Raw genomic sequence first — 13,975 nt, forward strand, 5'->3', positions numbered from 1 at the left:
CAGGCGCCCCGACAATTTAAGAATATTAAAAAAATTTTTTTAAGATTTTATTTATTTATTTATCAGAGAGAGGGAGAGAGCCCAAGCAGTGGGGGCAGCAGGCAGAGAGAGAAGTGGGCTCCCCACTGAGCAAGAAGCCCGATGCAGGACTCAATCCCAGGACCCTGGGATCATGACCTGAGCTGAAGGCAGGTGCTTATGGGAGCCACCCAGGTGCCCCGACAACTTAAGATTATTAAAAATTGTTTTGATGCTGGGCAGGAAAGTGATTACCCACTTGTCCAGGACACAACATTCCTTCCAGGGCCCACATGGCTATCTCTCAGAGTCTGTCCTTGATGCTGGTGTGCACATCACTGGTCCCATGCCATGTGAAGGGGGTGGTGGCTGTTTGGGGGGGATGGGTGGATGCACACATAAGTGTGTGAGGCCCCTCACAGAGAGGAAAAGCGGTGAGATATGAAGAGAAAGTTGGGCAAGGGGCCGGAGGCTGAGCTCCCTCCCATCCCGCCCCACACTCTCTGGCCACATGTCTGCACCAAACACTGAAGAGTCTGAGGATTTTAAGTTTGAATCTGGTTGTCAAGGTCATCCACACTGTCCAAGACAATTATAAAGGTGTAATTGTCAAGGTAGAAGAAGTGGTATATTTTATGTAACTTTTCTTCTTTGGCTTGATTTTAATACTTGGCTGTATGGCATGTGATTTCTTCTCATAGACCCTGCAAATGTTAGGGACAGACCTATCGATTTCTACACACACATAGAAAAACAGTCTTATTTTGAGTCTTTTTCTTTTACATGAATGGAATCATGATATACATATTTTTTGTTTATAATTTTCCCTTTTGGCTTAACAATATGACTTCAAGAATTTTTCATGTCAGTACACAGAGATCTATCTACTTCAAATGAACACATAATACAATGCATCTTTATTACTTTTTTTCCCCCAGAACACCTGGGATTCTTCCCAAGACATCTTCAATAAGAAAAGAAGCTTTGCTCATGTGTGAACTGAGTGATGTAGGCAAGACTGATGTAACTGGAACCTCCGTGGAGACAAGCCTGGCTCGTTCCCGCGACTCCCCTTCTGCTGACGGCACATACCTCACTCTCCCAGAGTCCAGAGGCTTTCCAGTCAGAGGTCAAGTTCTAAGGAAGGAAGTTCGGAAGCTCAGAGCTGGGAGGCAACTCACTGGGTCTGCACATTCTTCACAGATTAGTAACACATTCTCTTGCGAGTTCATTGTGAACGAGTTGGGAGCGCTTTCCTTTTTCTCTTTTAGTGAGGTAATGTCATGATTTTACACACTCTTCTAATTGCAGCTCCCTCCCTTCCTCAGAAACTAATCGAGCATTTTCCAGGTCAGATTGGTGTTTAGTCATCTGGACACGAGTCCCCCTTCCTCTTGCCTTAATCTTTCCCAAGCTGGATTCTGTCTTTGAAACAATAGGAAATGACAAGGCCTATTTTTCTTTTCTTGAAAGGACTCAATCCATGGACTCATGAGTTGGAACAGAGAAAGTACGGGGAATGAATATGTACCCCCAATAGGAAGTGACCAACTTTCCTCTCTTTGTTCTACAGAGTCCTGTGGGCTGAGCTCACGATATCCCAGAGAGTCTGCTTAAAAGCAGGAAGGCGGCATGTTCACCTCAAGATAAATTCCCAGTTGGATTTTCTGTTGGACCACTCTGAAATGCAATTAGGCTGTGAGCGGTCTTCAGGCAAAGATTGGGAACCTTTCAAAGAGGGGCTCTGCTACAATAATTTGTCAGGCCCAGGATGATATTAATTACATCTTAAAGCACCCGCATGATTCAGTCACTAAACTGGCTTTCTTTTTTTTAAATTTTATTTTATTATGTTATATTAGTCACCATACAGTACATCATTAGTTTTTGATGTAGTGATCCACAGTTCATTGTTTTCGTATAATACCCAGTGCTCTGTGCTTTCTAAGTGTGTTGATTTTCATTTCTCCAAGAGAATTAAGCTGTCATTTGGTATTTTCCAAGATATTACGAGTGACTGGATAGTGATCAATAAAATCAGGAGCAATTACAATTCCAAGAGTCAGAAGGCCAAGGTTTGAGGCCAGGCCCTGCTGGCTGAGGGTGGGCTGAACAGGCAAGTCCCTTACCTGCTCTGGGAGGTAAAAGGATGCTGCCCAAAGAAGGTGATGCCATCCTTACTGTCAGGTGTCAAACAAGTCCCGTGGTCTGGGGCACAGACCCACCCCCTGGTGTCCTGCACCATTAGCCTGTTTTCCCACGGCCCTGCCCTCCTCTGGCTGTTCCCAATTCCCAAACACACCCTTCTGGCTCCCACCTCCTGGCCTATCACTGCTGCTCATCTCTGCACCTCCCCACCTTGATTCACCTTTCAAAATTCTCCTCATTCCTGGAGGACCAGGCTGAGAGCCTCCGTCGTCCTCTCTTTGCTCCCATACCACCTGCTTTGACCATTTACTGTCATTCTTACACCCTGTCTTGTGAAGCCAGGGCATCCAAAGGATAAAGGAAAGAGCTATCTCTGCTCCTGGGCTCAGTGGAGGTGTGAGATACTGAAGGAAGAGGACGAGGAGGGAGGGGAGGGGGCATGGTCGTGGTGACCCAGCAGGGATGTCTGAGGAGTGGGGACAGGGCTCCCAGGTGTGAAAGGCCTGGCCTGCCATTTCTCTGGCCTGTTCCTGGGGAGAACTGATAGGTCGCTGGATGGGGTGGGGTGGCAACTCTGCTAGGTAAGCCCCATTCTTCCCAAGGGACAAAGGAAGGGGAATTAGTAGCAGACATGGTGCCCAAAGGAAGCACTGGTGGCAGCAGCTCTCACAGGATAAGTGGCCAGGGCAGGGGAGGTGGCCAGGGCTCCCGAGGCTGTGGCTCTGCGGTGGGTGGGAGCTCACAAAGGTTGGGCTGGAGCTCCAGCTGTGGGCTCATGCATCAGAGCACACCAGGGCAACAGGCCTCAGGACTGGAGCCCAGGGATATATGGGGGCATCTCCCAGAAGGTGAGCAGAGGTGGGGTAGGTGGTCCCCGAGTCCCACATGTCTGAGCTTAGGATTTTGATCTGATGACACCCCTGGTCAGTGAGGCCCAGGGAAATACCCGCTCCATTCACTGAAGTGAGTTGGGCTCGTGTCTGTGTGTCTGAATGACCTGCTAGCTCAACATCACCAGACAGAACCATCCACACTGTCCAAGACAGTAGCCATGGGCCACGTGGCTCCTGAGCACTTGACATTGTGACTGGTGTGACAAAAAGCTGACTTTTATCTTTCATCACTGATTCAAATTTAAATTTAGGTAACTACATGTGGCCAGTGGCTCCATACTGGACAGCACTGCCTTGGAGTGTCTACATCTGTGATTTGATACTGGCTCATTCATTCCCCGGGGCAGTCAGCATGGCACCCACCCCCCAGAGGAGGTATAGGGTGATTTGAAATTCCTAAAAAGGATGTGGTGACCTCAGGTTATTAGCTGGCTTCCTGAATTCTCTCTTATGTGGTTGATGTTATCATGGATCTTTCTTGCCTTATTTCCAACTATAGACCAGTATGGCTTCCAGTCGACAAGGCATTTAGTTGGAGTATTTATCTAGGATTTAATCTCCCGGGCTATCGTCCAGTCTTGGGATGGAGTTTGGCCAACTCTGCACTGGTGGTCAGGCTTACAATGAGCTTCTTAAAACCAAATGACCATAGTTCCAGGTTCATAACTACCCTGCCAGAACTGGGCATGGCCTTTTAAGTCCATGCATGGGAGCCTCCACCGTGGACTTGGCCAAAGAATCCAAGGAAGGTCTGGCCTAGACACATTCCTCCGAGTCCTGCAGACTATTATTCTTCCTCTACAAAGTCTTCTCGGTAGCAGGGCTGAAGGGGGCTGCCTGGTCCTCTCCCTCAACAGCTTGTTCTTACTTTGCCCTTAAATTCTGTCAGATCCCCTAAGTGCTAAGTGACACGGCCTTAGCCATGCTTGAGGCTGCCACTCAGGAGGGAGAATAATTGATGATAAAAACTTACATTTTCTGTTGTTCTTCCTGGATGTGAAGCACGATTGCCCTCAACACCACTAGGAAGGAGGTATTGTTATTATGTCCATTTTTTGGATGAAGAAACTGAGGCACAGATAGGTCACCCTGAGATCAAACTAGGACCAAGTCTGAGTAGAAGCTGGGAGGCAGGAGGGCAGGAGGGGACCCCTGAGTCTGGGACAGAGCCATGCCCACTATGGTTGGCCTCTGTGTTTCAGTGTCCGGGTGGGAGCAGGGTTGGGGTGAAAGCTTCAGGGCAGTGGTGCTTTCCAGGAGGTCCCCACTAGGCAGTGTGGGCTGCGGGTAGGGGGGACTGGCTCCAGCCCTGGGGAGAGAGTGGAAGGGAACACTCACTCTGCTCCCCCACCTGCCAGGGAGGACTCAGCCTCAGGCCTTGGTTCCCCAGGTAACCTGGAGCTGGTCTCTGGAGACCCACAGAGAAGGCCACAAGCAGAGTGAAAGGGAGCTCCCGTGGGCACCTCCTTCCAAGACTTACCAGATACGAGGCTGGCTCCTTTCCTAGCACCACCTGATCAGGGGAAGGGTCCCTGATGGTCCTTTGGGTCTGGCTCCCGCTGAGGCTGTGGGTGACATCATGCCTGCAGTGTGGGCCGATAGGAGCCGCACGTGCCCCCAGGTCCACAGAGTGCCCCCCTAGACGGTGGATCAGCTTCCTGAGATGGAGATTCTTGCATGAGTGATTTGTTGAAGGAGTGCTCTCAGGAGAAATACTTGTAAGAAATCACTCCATTCAGAATGATTGTGTCCCCCTGCCCCAAATTCATATGCGGAAATCCTAACCCCCAGATATGGTAGAATTAGGAGGTGAGGACTTTGAGTGGTGATGAGGCCATGAGGATAGAGCTCTCGTAAATGGGATTCATGCCCTTATGAAAGAGACTCCAGAGTGCTCTCCTGTGCCTTCCACCGGGTGAGAAGGTGCTGGCTGTGAGCCAGGAAGCGTGCCTTCACCCAACCACGCTGGCACCCAGAGCCTGGACCTCCAGCCTCCAGCACTGAGAAAGACATTTCTGTTGTTTCTAAGCTGCCCATCTCTGGCATTTTGTTATAGCAGTCTGAGTGGACTAAGACAAAAATGATGAGGGTCGATTCTCTGCAGGAAAGGGTGGCCGTGGGCTGTCTGCAGCCACCCTCAAGCCACTGGGGTGGATGCCACCTGGTACAGGGATCTGGGAGGGGCACAGTCTCGTGTACTGCACATTTGTGGGCTCAGCCGTGGGACAGATTTCAGGACTTCCCAGTGCTTGCTTGGGGCCAGGGTGTGTGCTGCTTCTCCCCAAAGTGGCCCTGAATGCTCAGCATCTACAAAATACCAGCAGCCCCACTAACAAGCTCCCTGAATCCAGAAGGGCCGAATTTTCCAGCTGGCAGCTCATGTCTGGAGAGTCGGTGTTCGCAACAAGTAACTGAGGTAGTGACATGTGCAAACCTCCCACGGAGGGCTGGCTTCTTGTCATGGGACTTCCGGGACCTCACAGCTTGGGAACAGAGGGATGTCTGTTGCCCAGAGATGCACAAAGCTGTGTGTGCCCCACACTCCCTGGGTGGACTTGCAATCTGGAGCTTCCTCCAGCCACCACGCTCCATCAGCAACCCTTCATCCAAATCTGGTTTGGTCCTCTTCCCCTGGGCTCGGTGCCCATCCAAACACATTCTCAGCAGGATCCTTCAGGCTCTGTCCATGAGAAGAACATGGCATTCTTCTGTGAGGCTCAGAAAATGCAAATAAATAGCTCACTACATTTGCACAGACCAAAGACTGGGCCTCGCCTTGGCGGGCCTGTCCTCCAGTGCCTCCTCGGGGGTCCTGGGAGGAGTGTGCACGTGTGTGGGGGCTGGGAGTTGGGGAAGACTCAGATAAGGGAAAACTCACTGTTACATTCAACACAAGCTTTATGACTGAGGTCCATGTGGGCAAAGCTCTTTCTCCAACTTGTGAAGTGAAAACCATCAGCAGCCATGTTCTCTACAGCCCCAAGAAGACGGTCATCAGATGGACAGTATTTATGTTCAGGGAGTGAGAGAAGATGTGCTGCTTGAAAGCTGGATACAGAGACAATGGGGACAGGCTGCTCCAAGAGCTGGGACAATACCAAAGTGCTCCTTGCTGGGCTCAGGGAAATGAAAGCACAAGGGTTCTCTTTGATCAAAACAAAATCCTCACAAAAAAGTTAGACAATGAGGCCGTATGTTCATTTCATTCTCCGCCATGACCTAGAAGAGATTTCTAATGACAGATTTAAGACATGTCATTCCCAGCCCCGTCAACCTCTCCCAGGACCCTATATTACAGAGGACTCAATTACCTGGAAATCCCAAGGAGTTTTAGCCTCTGCTCAAATCATCCCAGCCTGTGCATAGGATGACCTACCCTCTTGACCAAAACCCTACCCTCCCACCTTCTTGGGGGTGAGTGTAAGGGAAGCTTATTTTGAAATCAGCAGAAGTAGCGGGTAAAAGAGGGGATGTCACTCTGACTCATCTTCCCCCTCCCTTCGCTCTGTTGAGTGGAAACCATGGGATTTCTCAACAAGTCTCTGGTCATCAATTGGTGAGCAGTCTCACTGCTGTTAAAATACGGCACACAGATGTTTATAGCAGCGTAGCCACAGTAGCCAAGGGTGGAAACAACCCAGATGTCCACCACCAGACGAATGAATGAACAGAATGTGGTCTCTTCATACAATGGAATATTATTCCACCATTAAAGCATGGAGCCCTGATACACACTACAACATAGGCAAACCTTGAAGACATGGTGCTAAGTGAAAGAAGCCAGTCACAAAAGGCTACATATTATGTGATTCCATTTAGATGAACTTTCCAGAATTGGTAAATCCAGACAAAAGGCAGATGACTGGGGGGCTAGAGGGAGGGAAGAACAAGGAGTGACGGCTTAGGGTAGGGGGTTTTATTTTCAGGTGCTGAAACTGTTTTGGAACTAGAGTTGGTGGTTGCACAACATCGTGAACGTGCCAAATGCCACTGGATGGTGCACTTTAAAATGGTTAATTTTACATTATGGGAATTTCAACTCTGCTGTAGACTAAATGTATCCTCCCAAAACTCATATGTCAAATCCTAATGCCTAATGGGTTGGTATTTAGAGGTGGGGCCTTTGGAAGAAGGAAGATAAGTCAGAGAGCTCGTTCATAGCGGATATATGAGATGGATATAACACCATCATTTTTATACTCTGAGTCCCACTGGGACAAAAAAGAAAAAAATATCTTATTCTACTCCACAGCTATAAGCCTCCTGTCCACCAGGGGAGCTGTCCAAAGAACCCCTCACCAGATCTCCCATTAGGAATCTGTGTCCTTACCTTTTTTTTTTCTTCTCCCCTGCAATGGTTCAAAAGGTAACTCCACTGGATCAAAGGATTGCTGGGTGATCTAGTTGGTCACTTTTACCACTAGAAGCTCTGCAGCTTTAAATTCTAAATCGGGAGTTGGAAAACTTTTTCTCTAAAGGGCAAGAGAGTAAATCTTTTAGGCCTTGTGGACCATACTTTGTTTACAAAATCAGGCAAATGCCTGCTCCCTGTTTTTGTGAGTTAAGAGAGGTTTTTATATTTTAAAGTGATTGATAAAAAACAAAGAACAATATGTGACATGTGAAAATGAAATCAAATTCAAAATTCCAGTGTCTATAAATAAAGCTTTATTGAAACACAGCTACATTCATTCATGATGGATTAGCTATGGATGGCTACCTGTGAGCTACAATGGCAGAGTTGAGTAGTCATGGCATGAACCACAATGCCTAAAATATTATCTTGCCCTTAAAGAAAAACTTTGCTGACCCCTGTTCTAAACAAGTAATGTTAGTGATTAAAATCCACCACCAGTGAACACATAGTGGATGGATTCAACCTTGCCGTCCTGGATATCAGTTCAATTTTTTTATGGTTGTAGGGGACCTCCTGTTTAATCTGTAAAATGGGGATCATAGCACTATGTCATGAAGCAGTTGTGGGGATTAAATGACTTAATACATGAAAAGCAGCTAGAGAAGCTCATGGCATTATAAGCACTCGGTAAATGTGCACTCTATGTTATGAATTTAAATAAATACAGAAAACAAAGACCTCCCTCCTAATTTATTTTGAAATGCGCTGTAAACAGTTTGAAATGTCCCTTTAATAGCTTCTGGCTTCACCAGTATTGGATGACCTGACAAATACTCCTTCATAGAAGGTACAAGTGAAACAGAACTGGAGGGGCATTTTGGATCCTTCCCTCTTCAGAAAGTATGATCGCACGAAGACGCATCTCTTTCTCAGTAGAACTGGCCCATATTTCTTGGGAGTGAAGTGTCCAAACCACTGTTCATCCATATTTCCTGGATGATTTGCTCCCTGCGCTCAATCCTTTCTGCCAGCTCTGCGGCCTCTATGGAACTGTAGACAGGATACGAAGTCCTACAAAACCCAGACAGTTCTCCTGGAAAATCGGAGTCAGAGGAGTCCTCCTCCCCCTCTTCATCCTCACTGTCTTCCTCAGCCTTGGCACTTTCTGGCACCAGGTGCTCCCTCGTCAGCTGCAGCTCCCTGAAGTCCTTGGTGCAGGACACTCGGATGACCAAGGCGCACAATGTGAGTGCCAGACCGATGCAAACACTGGACACGAAGAGCAATGCGGCTCTCTCGGGGTGGGCTGTGGGCGAAAAGACAAGTCAGGAGCCGGGAAGAGCTGTCAGTCTTCGCCAATCCAAAGTCCCCCAGAAACAGCTGTCTGCCCAAACTGGCAGCTAATGCAGAATGCCAGTCCTGGACAGCATCTTTGAGACCATCCTCACCTAACTGATCCTGTACTCTCATTGGGTAAAGAAGAAAAAAAAGGGTTTTGAGCATATATAGTCAATACAGGTATGTACATGAGAGGACACCTAGCAGGGGGACTCAGAAGCTGGACGCCCCGAGTGCAAACTCTGATCTGCTACTCATTGGTTGTGTGGTTTTTGGCAAGTTACATAACCCCTCTGTGCTCCAGTTTCCCCACCTCTAAAATGGGGCTAACAGCATCTTCCTGGTATACAGTTAATTCCTGTAACACTCATGGAACATTCACTGACACATAGTAAATGCTCATTAAACTGTTAGCTATTAGGAGTAAATTATGAAAAATTAACTTATATATAAAATATATATATATATACATATGAATGTAAGTACTAATAACAGTAGATGTTAACAAAGCTTTATTTCTTTAGATTAAAAAATAAATATAAATAAAAGTTCTGGTAGTTTTTCCGACATCCAAATGATTGTATGATAATGATAATATAAATAGAAACAATGCTAATTTGTACTACATATTCTGGTCTAAATCTTTTTTTTTAAGATTTTATTTATTTATTTATCAGAGAGAGAGAGAGAGAGAGAGAGAGCACAAGCAGGGGGAGGGGCAGGCAGAGGGAAAAGCAGTTTCCCTGCTGAGCAAGGAGCCCGATGCGCGACTCGATCCCAGGATCCTGGGATCATGACCTAAGCCAAAGGCAGACGCTTCACTGACTGAGCCACCCAGGCGCCCCTGGTCTAAATCTTTCATAGGTTTAATCCTTACATTAACCCTGAACAGAAAGGACTATTACTCTCTCCATTTTTTAGTTATGTACCCCCTGAGGGGTTAGTACTCCCTCTTTGGGAAATAATGATCCAGGAAACTCCCTCAAAATATAAAACAGGAGTTGGCGGACTTCCTCTGTAAAGGGCCAGATAGTAAGTATCTTAGGCTTTGTGGGCCATACAGTATGTGTTGCAACTCTTCAACTCTGCCTTTTAGCAGGAAAGCAGCCCCGGACATACAGGTGTGCTGTGTTCTAATAAAACTTGATTTACAAAACTGGCCCAAGGGCCACAGTTGGCTGACCCCTGATACAGAGGCTCAAGCTAAGCCAGTAAGGGAAGCCACCACCTGAGGACAGTTGGCCTCTTTTGGCTTAGCCAGAACTGGAACCTGACCCTAGTCTATGAAGCTTGCTAGGACCCAGCCCCTGCTACCCTCCCCAAGTTAAACTCCAAACATTCATTCATCCCTCAATTTCTGTTTTCCGGCCACACCGGCCTCTCTCCATTCCTCATGGGGGCCTCACACCCTGGCACTTTTGCACATGCTGCTCCTTCTGCTGGAATGTTCTTTCTTCCTCCTTCATCTAGACCTCTATTCTCCCAGCCCCAGGTTGGGCCAGGTCCCCCGTCATTAGGTCTCATAGCATCTTGAATGTCACTAAACCGCTGAGCACATTTTGTCCTTTCTCACCTTGTAGAATGCAAGCTCCACGAGGGCAGGGGCCCAACGGTCTGGTTCTTCACCAATCCCCCAGCACCCAGTGCAGAGCAGGGATTACACTAACACCTGCTAAGTGCACGGGAGAAGGGGTTGTGGATCTAAAGTCCGAGGCTTGGTGCCCTGTGGGTGGGGATTCCACAGTCTTAGTCAGCTTTCTTCCTCTCTCCCTCTGCTCCTGGGAGGTGAGGGTCTGGATTCTATTGCATGGAGAGCTTCTCAGGTATCAGATGCTAGGTGCCTCCTGGCCCAGGTGTGCCTCCTGCCAAGTGATGGCTCTCTAGGCCAAGTCTACATCACCGAGATCCAGTGATCAAAGATGGAGGACATGGCAACTCATGGCGAAGCCCATTGGAGCAAGGCTTCCTAGTCATCTGAACTGACTAGTTTGAGGTCACAGAATCACCAGGTGTTAATTAGATGGAGGTGAGGGGCCCGAACCCTCCTGAGACAACTGTGCCACTTGTCCAAAGCCACTGTGTGGCTGGGAACCTGAGCTTGGGCCCAGGCTCTCTCCACAGCCCCCCGCTTTACACTGAGGACACATCATCTGTCTTCCAGAATCAATCGGACCACTTTAGGCTTTCCTGACTGCTTTCCTATTATGTACTCCGGAAAGATAGAGGCATTAGTTTCCATGCAATTAAACAGAATCTGCACATGGGGCGCCTGGGTGGCTCAGTCAGTTAAGCATCTGCCTTCGGCTCAGGTCATGATCTCAGGGTCCTGGGATCGAGTCTCGCATCGGGCTCTCTGTTCAGGGGGAGCCTGCTTCTCCCTTTCCCTCTGCTGCTCCCCCTGCTTGTGCTCTCTCTCTCTAACAAATAAATAAATAAAATCTTAAAAAAAAAACAAAACAGAATCTGCACACTATGCGATTGTTCTCAGTCCAGCCTTGGCTGGCTCCTCACAACAGGCTTATGTGAATGACTTTCATTTCATCAGCCGTCGTAGACCCACAGGAATCTCACAGAGGTGGCCTGTGGCCTTTGAGGCCCCTTGACCCTTAGATCTCTGGTCTGGAGCCAACCCAAGCTCCAGCTCCAGCTTACTGTGTCCAAATAAGACACCGAGAGACCAGGGCCAGGGTTCCACCACCTGGGGCCCTGCTACTGTTGGGTGAAACCACAAAGGAGACTGGGCCCTGGTCTGACAGCCATGATAATAACTTTCTGTCACGGAACCAAAGATTAGAGACCGTGGGAACACATCGGAATCCACACCTATGTGACAAGGCGGTGCTGATTTCCAATCGTCCTCCCTGACAGGGGATCATGTAACTCTGACTTTGGAATGTGTTATTATACTTCCATTTCAATGTGGGTTTGTCTGGTCGCCTAGAATTCCTTTCGTAGAAAACAACGATGCCTCCACAGCTCAAGAGAAGCTCTGCTTTCTGACCTGTGACCCCAGCTACCCTAGTTACCCCAAGTACCCTGTTCACCCGGGCAGTCCACAGCGAGCTCTCCCAGAGGGCTGAAGACAGAAGTAGAGACAAGTGACAGAAATACTAGGACACCAAAGGCATTCCTGCAAGCAGATGTGGAGTAAACACATACAGCAAGCAGATGTCAGTGAAACACTAATTGTCCAAATAAAGCTCCTTAGGCACAGTCTGCTGGGGTCCAGTGGCTATGCCAGCTAATAAATTGCCTTCCTAAAACCAATACACACAATACACACACACACACACACACACACACACACACACACACACACACACACACATCTTTCTGTTTCTCTAATTTCAGAATTTTTCTAGGGGCTTCTTCAAACCCATGATCTAGATTCTAGAATGATCAAGGTCTACACGGTTAGGATAAGAGTAAAGTCCAAACATGCCTAAAATGATGCCTCACTGCTGGGGACAAGTTCGTTGATGACTTAAAGGGCCGAAAGAGAAGCAGTTCATCGGGGACCCTTGGATATCCTCACATCTGTTCCTCCAACCTCTGTGTTCCAACATCCCAGGACAAGCCCCTTGGTTTTGGTTTCCAGTCGACTTGTCCCCATGTGTATGTGACTGTGCCAGTGTGTCAAAGCCACTTGCAGCCTGACCTGGGGAAATGACCTTTTGGATCCACCCAGTCTACTGAGTATGGAGCAGAGTTTTCCAGAAGTTGCCCTGCTCACTCTCAGCTCCTGCTGCTGGCTTCTCCTTCAGACAGGCCTCCCCCCTGTGCCTTTTGGGGATGGATGTGCCTAAACAACCCTCAATAAAACCAAATAAAGGCCACAGCATCCTCACATTTCTTTAAAATTGACTATCTATAAAGAGCAAATACGGGGTGCTAATAAGGTGCAGGACAGCTCATGACACCACATGAAGATTCATTGTCTGCTCATTTGTTAAGTACTAACTGGGCATATATCCTGTGCCAGCCCATCCTGGACCCTGGGGCATGACAATAAGAGAACAAACATCCGCCCTTAAGATGCTTAATGTCCAGCAGAGAGATAGGTGCTAATGAATAAATCTCTCGTATGATTTCTGGGAGTAAGGAGTGTGCAGAAGGATAGACAAGTATGGAAGGGAGTAACTCAGATAATATCCATCCTTCAAAATCCTGAAGAGCATCCTTCTTTTGCTCAGATAAACCAGAGCAGAGGTCTAATATCTGTTGAGTCTGATCTTGGCCCAGCTGATGTCCACGCTGTGGCCTCAGGCAAATGACTCAACTCCTCTGACCCTAAGCTTCCCTGCGTGCAGAATGGGGGATCAGAGTCCTCTTGCTCAGGGTCTTTGCTATGGACTGAATTGTGTCCCCCCAAATTCATGTGTTGAAGACTTAACCCCCAGGGTATTTGGCGATAGGACCTATAAGGAGGTAATTAAGGTTAAATGAGGTCATTAAGGGTGGTGGGGCCCCTGATCGAACAGGATCCGTGTCTTTATAAGAAGGGATGTTCTCTTTCTCTCTCCTTCTCTTGCTCTCTTTCCCTCCCTCCCTCTTTTTCTCTTCCTCTCTCTCTCTCTCTCTCCCTTCCTCTGTCAATCTCTCTCCCCTCCCCCTCCCCCCGCCCCCACGTCTCATGTGAGAAGGCAGCCGACTACAAGCCAAGAAGAGCATTCTCACCAGAAACTGATTCTGCCAGTACCTTGTACTTCCAGCCTCCAGAACTGTGAGAATGAATTTCTGCTGTTGAAGCTGCCAGCCTACAGTGTCTTGTCATGGCAGCCGGAACCAACCCAGTTGTCGAGAGGAACGGACAAGGCCCAGCATGGCCACAGCTCAGTGAGCAAAGTCATCATTGCTTCCGATTAATCATTACTCCCTGAAGGATTTTCATGATGCCTTTTATCCAGGGGGCTCTCCAGGGACTTTGAAAATATGGGGATATTTTTGACAATAAAAATCCTTACATCTCTTAACTCTGACAAGGGTGGCACAGAGCTTTAGGGCCTCCACTGCTGGGGGACCAGGATATTCACGGGGTCCGGGGGGAGCCCTGTTATGAACAGCAGTGGGGTTGGAAGATGCAGAGCCTGGCAGAGAGCGGGTATGGGGGAACCAGAAGAAGAGAACATTAACAATAGTTATGTTTAAACTTTGAGACTAGGGGAGAGTTCTATTTCTTGGTGCTTTCCTGTGTTTTCCACTTCAAGTACACTCTACTTTT

General features: G+C 48.0%; 1 protein-coding gene across 8 annotated transcripts in view; it reads right to left on the reverse strand.

Moving 5' to 3' along the window:
• Positions 1–7,712: 7,712 nt before the first annotated feature.
• EVA1C (eva-1 homolog C) overlaps positions 7,713–13,975 on the reverse strand; it is a 72,576-nt gene continuing 66,313 nt past the window's right edge. For all 8 annotated transcript variants that reach the window (XM_073891221.1, XM_073891220.1, XM_073891218.1 and 5 more), the window contains one exon: positions 7,713–8,722. In XM_073891221.1, the coding sequence (XP_073747322.1) occupies positions 8,346–8,722 (377 nt within the window). In that variant the 3' untranslated portion in view covers positions 7,713–8,345. The remainder of the gene's footprint in view (positions 8,723–13,975) is intronic.

The sequence above is a fragment of the Callorhinus ursinus genome, unplaced genomic scaffold, assembly GCF_003265705.2.
Source record: "Callorhinus ursinus isolate GAN/ISIS: 27379988/994484 unplaced genomic scaffold, GSC_fseal_2.0 scaffold1, whole genome shotgun sequence".
NCBI lineage: Eukaryota > Metazoa > Chordata > Mammalia > Carnivora > Otariidae > Callorhinus > Callorhinus ursinus.